General features: G+C 47.0%; 1 protein-coding gene across 1 annotated transcript; it reads right to left on the bottom strand.

Annotated features, from left to right (window-relative positions):
- Window positions 1-1,405: 1,405 nt before the first annotated feature.
- Window positions 1,406-7,782, bottom strand: LOC103624465 (2-hydroxyacylsphingosine 1-beta-galactosyltransferase). Its single transcript, XM_008643736.2, has 5 exons — window positions 6,901-7,782; window positions 4,124-4,263; window positions 3,874-3,950; window positions 3,274-3,493; window positions 1,406-2,349 (listed from the first exon to the last, which is right to left on the bottom strand). Exons 1-5 carry the CDS (start codon window positions 7,744-7,746, stop codon window positions 2,034-2,036), a joined length of 1,599 nt encoding a protein of 532 aa, XP_008641958.1. The 5' UTR covers window positions 7,747-7,782; the 3' UTR covers window positions 1,406-2,033.
- Window positions 7,783-8,420: the final 638 nt, after the last annotated feature.

Genomic DNA, 8,420 nt, shown 5'->3' with positions numbered 1-8,420 from the left:
ACAGTGCCTCTGTTGGTGTACATGTTTGTCAGTTTGCAAACATGGTGTGTTTGTCCTCTCCCTCTTTTTATTTTTCCAAGTTCAAAACAATCCAACCAAGCTGCAAGCTTGCCAACTCTTTTGCTATATTCAGCCTAATCTAAACATACAAACTCTCATGTAGGCAGCATTAATGATCTCCTTCTTCCACCTCAGAGATTACAAAATGCCCCACCTCCACCCCCTTGTCCAAATTCATCTGCTAGGAGATGACAACAAGGTCACCATAGTGCAACTGGCAACAGGCAAGAATGCTGAAAACTTGGGGCAATATCTCTTTTTTATCTAAAAATAAACCCCAAATCCCATCTACTTCTGAATTTCAACTTGCAGACAGAAAGGTGCCAGGCAGGCAGTGCTCCTACTACTAATCTACAATGCCCATTTTCCCCCTAATATCTATTAGTACTGTGCTCTGATCTCCCTCTGCCTCCCATTGGGAACTATTAGGCTCCACATCCTCAGCTCAGAGGGAATGAAGCCACAAAGGGCTGCTACAGAGCGAGGCTGATGGGTCGTCCAAAGTCATGTTCGCCCCTCTGCAACCTGAGGGTTGGGGAGGGAAGACAGCACTGCCTGGCCTCAGAAGAGCCCCCAGTTCAGAGACAGGCACTATCCCAACCTACAGCATCCTAGAAGCCCAGCCAAACTATTGTTTCACAGGGTGCATATAGAAACACATCTTTGATCTGGAAAAAGAAACACATGGAACAGCAAGCAAGGTCAGAGCCTAGAACCACCAGTGAGGGCAGCTGTGGCAGTGAGGTTACTCTCCAACTCGTGCCAGCACTGCAGTGGCCCCAGTGGGAGCACGGAGCAGAGCCCTTGATCCTCAGTGTGGGGCACTGGCAGTGGGACCATCAGACAATGCTGTGCACAGGTTGTACAACTGCACCCATTAGGTTTGCCTTAGAGTCCAGGGTGAGTAAAAACACATTAGGTATCACTCCATACCATGTCCCATGTGGGGCAACAGTATTGTCTATTCACATCAAAATGAGCAGGCATTTCCTTTTTCTTCAGAAAGGGCAGAGCTTGCTGCTTCTATAAATATGGTGTATGGCCCACTGCCTATGACCAGCTCTCTGAGCTATTGGCTGCTCCTCCTGTGGTCCTGGCACATCTGTCCCAGATTTTTCTTTCATCACAGGTTTGGAGATGCTATGGGCATGGGTGTGTGCCACATGAAGGCAGAGGAGGGAAGGCACTGCACGAAAGCCTGCAGAAAGGCCAAAAAATTGTTGATGGGGGTATGTGGAGACCATAGCAGCAGTAATGAGAGAGAAAAAGCACTTTAATCTTGCTTGAACCACTTCCTGTCACAGGAATCACAGGTTCACATTAAACCAAGACCGGAGAACTGCCACACAGGAGAAAGAATATAAGTTTATTTTAAAAAACAATAATTTAGCTCAAACACAAACAGAATTGCAGAGTATTGACTGAAGCAGAAAGAACAATATTTACCCGCAGAACTTAAAACAGACCAATTTTTCTCTCTTGTAGATGGTACTTTCAGTGCCCTTCCTTGTCCACAGCTCTGCTTCAGTTCTCATCTGCACATAAAGGTATCCCAACTGCTGGGGCTCTTAGTAACAAGGCAGAGGCAAAACGGTGTCTGCTGCACATGAAATGCTGTTCCTACCTCCAGAGCCTCCATGATCCAAAAAGCCAGAAGAGCAACACCAGCATCTAAACCAATGTGCAATACAAAGGGAACAACTTGCACTCCTCCCTGGAAGTCTACCTACCCATGCCCCATTCCCAGCATCCTGGCCAAGTGCTCCCACCCACGCCTGAATTCACCCCCCCGCCCACAGGTGCTGTACACAGAGGTGTGCACACAGGCCTTTGCAACACTCCTCCCTCCCCACTCTCTTCTCATCCAGACCTGCAGATCTTTCACCCCTCTCCGTGCCTGCATGCCATACATTTCTTGGCACAGCAGCAGTTCATTTCACAGTGATGGGATATGCCCTGGAACACACTGGCCACTACTGCAGTTTTTTTTCATCTGTGAAGTGGCCTTTCATGCAACTTCCATTCTGATACACAGGGCTGGCCCCCTTCCTTCTGCACCACACCACGGATTTGTAGAGAACAAATCCAATACTAGCCAGACATAGCAAGAGAAGAGCCAGGATGTCCAGGCAGAAATACTCATAGAAGGAGAGGTCGTAGACAGCAGGGCGAAGGTAGGGTGCCCCATCGTGACGAAGGATGTACTCCAGCCAATAAACTGTCCTGTTGAGAGCGTGCATTGGTCTGTCCAGGTGCAGAGCTGAGATGTGCTGGGCTGCTTTTCTGTAGCTGCAAGGGAAGATGACAAGACATTTACCTTTTTACAGAAGCTTTGTACCTGAGAAGTGGTCTGAGACATCCAGTGATACTTTCAAGTCCCAAATAATACCTTGGGAGAGGGGCAAATTTCTTCCATTCTTCTTCTGGAAGCCACTCTGATGGTACTTGCCAGCCATGAAGGCACAAGCCAGAGTGTATTTTACTTTGTGTTTTGTAAACAACACTGACAGTTTGGCTTGCAAGTACCTGTTCAGTGAGTTCATGTGTATTGCACTTTCTGAGAGGAGTTGCACCCTAAGACCTCACCCAGCATCAAGCAAAAGTTACACACTTGATGAGTGGCCAAACCCTTCAAGGTACCAAACTGCAACACCTCTTAATAGGTAAGAAATATAAACTATTTAAAAAATCAAGGTCTCAGAGAGCATTTCAAAAACCAGCAGTTGCACATGTCCCGTTAGAAAACAGGAGCCCTGTGCCACTTTTCTCTTCCTGCTTCAGTTCTAGGAAAGAGCAGAGTATATGATTGTCAGAAGGAGCAGATGGAGCATTACCTGCAGTTCCCTGTCTGTTTCTACAGGAAGTTGTTTGGACAAGTCCAGGGAGGTCCCAATGTGAAGCTGTGATCTCACTCTCCCTTATGACAGGCTGGCATTAGGAGAAGAGGTCTGCTCCCCAGTATCTCAGAAAACTTGGTAAGAACATTAGTCAGTCAAACTAGATCACACTCTCTAGCAGCAAATGCTGCAGTATCTCCTCCTGCACTGCATCTGAGGATTTTGAGGCAGTGACACATCTGGCCAGCTGAGCAATGCTTACAACTGTGCTTGGTCCAGAAGCCACTACAGCCGGTGTAGGGGTCAACACAAAGTCACACTGGTCCCTACACACTGTCTGCACCAAGGAAGAGCTCGATGCTTCCAGATGCCTCACCTGGGGTCAGAGATGACTGTGATGACAGCCTGGTAAAGCTCCTCTTCTTTTACTCTGCTCCAGTCCATGAGGATACCCATGCCCTTTGCCTGCACTCTGGTCATGATGTCAAACTGGTCCCCATAGAAAGGAAAGCCCACCACTGGCACACCGTGGTAAATTGCCTCAAATATACCATTCATCCCACAGTGGCTGACAAAGGCTTTCACATTGGGGTGGCCTGCAGGTAAAGAAACAGCAGCAAGTCAGTGCCTTCCATGTTGCAACAGGGCTACCAGGGGGTTCCTCAACACACAGTGTTGATGCATGTTTTAGGGAAAAACAGGCATGCTGAGCAGAGAGGATGCTACCCTTCGGGAATACATCGGGCTTTCGGCAGCCCAAAAATGCTGAGTAGAGCCTGGAGGAGAAGGGAGACAGGAGCCAAGCAGCTTCAAGCAGGTGTTAGGTGAGGATCATGTTTTGTACATATCAGACACACGAGAAGCGACAGATTTAGACCCACACAGGTGCTGTTATCCTTATATGCCTTTGCTGTGGTTTGGGCTAAACTCCAGGGATGTTGCTAGCAGCACACACATAAACAGAACCCAGCCTTACCTAGCAGGTCATTCTGGGGCAGCCACCCCATCATCAGCGTATTCTCACCCAGGTTTCTTGGCTTCTGACCAAAATATCTGTGGGAGGAGACAGAGGAAGGGGAAAAAAGGGGAAGAGAAACACATAGAGAACAATAATAAATTCAGTCAGACCAAGAGACAGAAAGCAAATTCTGTGATTTGAAATGAATAACCCCTCAACACTGTTTTTCATCCAACTCAAGTGAAAATGAATCCCATTCCCTCTTCACCTCCACACCACCCTTTGCGGGAGGCGAGCAAATGCACCAGCCATCTTCTCCACCAAATCGCTTGGAAGAGCTCGGATCCCGATGCCAAAGGAGACAACAACGACACCCGCCTCTGCTGCTTCCACCCAGAGACGCAGACCCTGTGGGCAAAACACACACAGCTGCCTTGAAGTATTGTTGCAGAAAGGCCCTTCCCATTCTTGCCTCTGTCAGTAGAAAGCTGTCCCCAGAGAAGACGAAGCCAAATCCACCTGGAGCACAAAGCTACACGGTTTTCACCAGGCAATGAACTCTAAAACCACTGTGATTTTTGTACCCAGCCAGACAGAAATTATTTGAGCACCTGCTGGCCTTGGGAGTTTGCAGGGAGGTGGCCAAAACTTGCATTTCATAGCATTATCTCCTTCATTGGAGGTAACACAATTACTCTTTGACAAGAAAGGTTCTGAAAACATAGGGCCCACATAGGAACAGCCAGGGGACAGAAGGAAATTGGAGTAAAAAGAGGAGGGCTATTTTCCTGTCACCACTAAGACAGGATGACTGTCAGGCTCTCTAGATGCAGGCTGATACAACAGACAAAACATCACACAGTTAGGAGCATAATCTTGCTGGAGAGTTCCTACAAACTCTCCTGGAAGTGGCAGAAGGTCTTGCCATCTTGACAGGAGACTTCTACCCATCCTCGATAGCTACTTGCAGGCAACAGATTTAGTTTTTGATCACTGGACAGAGAGGTAGCTACAGATCCAGTAAAACCCACAGTTATTTGTCCTTCATTTAGAGGTTACCTGTAATGCTACATAAACAGGCTTGTACCTAGAATAGAGTGTGTACTTTTTTCAACCAAACCCAGAAGGTAGCAGGGAGAAGAAATCAGCAACCACAGCTGCTGTGGGGCAAACATGGACTATTCCCTTTTATGCCAGGCTGGGCTGAGTCTATTTCTCATTATGAGTTCTGTCCTGCTTCAAGTTTCCCATGTATCCCAGTCAGGGGCATTTTAGGGAAGTTTAATAAAAATCTTTTTCAATAAAAAAAGTTGGGGGATCATAGTACAAAAGAGTTACAAAGCACATCTTAGTGTAACTCTCTGGGGATACTTCTCCTTTGTTGTACGCTTCAGAGATGCAAGCCTATCTTTGCAGAAATACTTAGAGTGCCCTAAAACAATCCAAGAATCAAAAAGTTTACAACAGAGATATTTTGGTGTCTCCATTCTTTTGGGTTTCACATCCTTTGAGCAGTACAACCACTGAAACTGCTACAGAAGAGAAAGTGCTAGTTTTCCTTTTCTGAATAAAAGTACAGCAACTCCTAAACCAAGTGATTATGTTATCCATTACAATTGGGCCATAATATTTGACTTTCAGAAACAGCATTGAAGTTGCCAGGGAAGCATGGTTGACCACCAAATGTTCTCACTTTCTCTCAAATACATTATCTATATTTAACCAAGTCCTAATTAGAAGCACTCAAAATCATAGTGTTTCAAATAGGAGGAATTAAACATCTTAATTATCTTAATAACCCTGCTCCATTTCAGATGGGACATTCTTTAAGATACACCTAGACCTACAGAGGCCCTCTCTTCTGCTGGCATCCCATAACGTGGACACAGACATGCCTACCTGCCAGCATGACAGCCACCACCTATTGCAGGGCTCCAGACTTATCTCCATCATTCTTCCTTAGTTGCCCTGGGATCTGTTCTGGAAGTTGTGAAGCACATGAGTAATGCCCTAGCAAACAACTCCCTTCTTTATAAGGCAGGTGTGTATGTGACCAGGTTGGACCAAGCCAGCATTTTGCAAGAGCTGTGAGGCAGCTACCCTCTGACCCAGCTTTTGGAGCACCCTACGTGCATTTCATTACCTGCAGGCCATGCCATGTAGGCAAGGCTGACGTGCAGTCAGACACATCTGGAGACCTTCTTTTTAAGGCACCTGATCTCACTTTTTTTTAACTGAAAAATATTGACATCCACAGGTCTCTAATAATTTGGAAGCTGAAATCTTGTCTCCATTTCAGGCCCTTAGTCAGGACACCAGGACATCTTGACTGCCCAAGTTTTATTATCCAGGTTTATTTCCCCTCATTGTTTGTAAAAGTGGTAAGCCCTGCTCTGTTCCAATGCTGTCTTCAGTCAGAGGCTTTAGGAGCTTGTCCCTCTGAATTTATTCCTGGGATTAGTGAGGCATAGGCTGGAGAAAGTCTTGAGAAGAGTTTTCAGGACTGAATCTTGAGAAAAAGGGGATGATACCCTTCAGTTTTCTACACTTTGGGATTTTGCATTGAATTTAATGAAGGAACAAGAATAGCTCACCCCTGTGGTTTCTTAAGACTACAAGTTCAAGGGCAGAAATGCTCTGTGAGAAATAGGGTGAAGGAGGAAACTCTGGATTAACATATATCAGTGATGAAACAAGGAAGATTGATTGTTCTTCCCATTTCCACTTTAGCAGAGGAGCAAACAAACTATTCATGATCAAGTCCCAAGGGCAACACTTTCAGTTTAGGAATTCCACACACCATTTTACATGGACAGTGAGGCCAAATCCCACTTCAGAGTGGACCACTTAATTCTACATCCTCCCTGCAGCCTGACAGCCCTCAGTGTTCTCTGTCTCCCCGATGCACCCACAAGCACCAAAACACAGGAGCTTTCCAGACTCTTGGGGCTTCAGAACTTTTACAAGGTTCTTCCAAAGAAGATCTGTAGTAAGTAGCTTCCCCAGTTAATGTGCAATCATAGATCAAAGCTTTCTCGCACTTACCACTGGAAGGGGCTTTGCAGGCTCAGCGAGGATCCCCCCTGTGAAAACGACATGGGGGAGCGTTGGACGGGGAAAGTCCAACACCACATCATTACAGAGGAAGAAAAGACTAGTTCCATGAACAAGGTCCAACATGGATGTCTTAGGCACCACCCTATGCTTCTCCATGAGACGTTCAAACTTGGGCAGGATGACCAGTTTTGTAGCCACACGAGTTATTATGTAGACTAGGAGATTCCACGTCCTACCAAAGAAGCCCATCCTGTCTGTCATCAGGGAGTTGAATTCAGGGACATAGGCAATGGGGGAGGTGGCACCAATCTCTGCTGGGAACCAGAAACCAGTGGAAATCACAGAGTATTTGACTTGTAGGATATGGGCCAGGATAAATCCACACATCTCGTTGGGGTCCACCAAAAGCAGGTCAAAGTGCTCCCACTGGAGCTTCTGCAGAAGGGTAGAGTTTCCCAGTACTAGGTCACAGTTTTCCAGGTACTTCTCCAAAAATGAAAACACCTCCAGAGAGGTCATCTTCCCTTGAAAGACACGCTTTATCTTCTCCTGCACCCAGGCATCTGCACTCTCTGTGCTGAAGATACCCCAGTACCTCTGCACACGAAAGCCAGGCAGGGAGGTTTCCACATCCCGACCTTCATGAAGTAGCAGCACAGGGTCATGGCCCCGGTCACTTAGTGCCTCTGCCACCCGCATGAAGACTCGCAAGTGGCTGTCAAAGACTATGGTGGGCATGATCAGCACCTTGGCACAGTGACATGGCTCCACAGTGAATGTAGTCATTAGGAAAAGAAGAGCAGCAGGGCACGGTAGCACCTTCATCATCTTCATCACTGCAAGGAGACAAACATGCCATTAATGTAGTATCTCTGTCATGCACTCAACAACTAACAGTTGCAATTGTAGCTGCAAGCCAGAAGCTCATGAGCTGGGAAAAAAGAGCAGTCTGGAGTTCTTCACTGGGGAACATCCATCCCCATCTACCCTGTGTTGCCCTAAAAAAAAAAAAAAGCCACAAAAAGACCAAGCCAGATATCAGGGTCTTTTCAGGGGAGTTTTCCAGAACACCTCTTCTCTGTGCTCCTAAGGCTCAAAAACTAGCAGACTGACTCACACAGAGTTACAGAGGGTGAGTGGCTGGAGGAGCTCTGCTGGGTCACTGCACCAGCAGGGACACTTGCTGCTCAGTCCCTGTTTACCGCTACAGAACCAGCTCAGCTGGATTTTATTTTTATTTCTGTCCAGCCAGAACAGCTGGCTCTCTCTGAGCCCTTGATGTCTGTGTAAGATCGCAGGGAGGCCTGCAGAGCTTGGTGGGAATGCCAAGAGGTATGCTCTGGCTTTGGCCCTCACATGGCTGGCAAGGCACCTTGCTCAGCACAAACAGGGTGGGAGCAAATCCAGGTCACAGCAGGACCCTCTGAGAGGAACTGCAATCCCAGAGAGCACAGCAACAGTCTGGACAGAGAGTTGCTCCAGTATGGATCAGTCATGGGAGGCTCTGG

The sequence above is a fragment of the Corvus brachyrhynchos genome, unplaced genomic scaffold (assembly GCF_000691975.1).
Source record: "Corvus brachyrhynchos isolate BGI_N302 unplaced genomic scaffold, ASM69197v1 scaffold61, whole genome shotgun sequence".
In the NCBI taxonomy this organism is placed as follows: Eukaryota; Metazoa; Chordata; class Aves; order Passeriformes; family Corvidae; genus Corvus; species Corvus brachyrhynchos.
The sequence above is the reverse complement of the archived record's forward strand: the minus strand, read 5'-3'. Positions and strand labels throughout refer to the sequence as shown.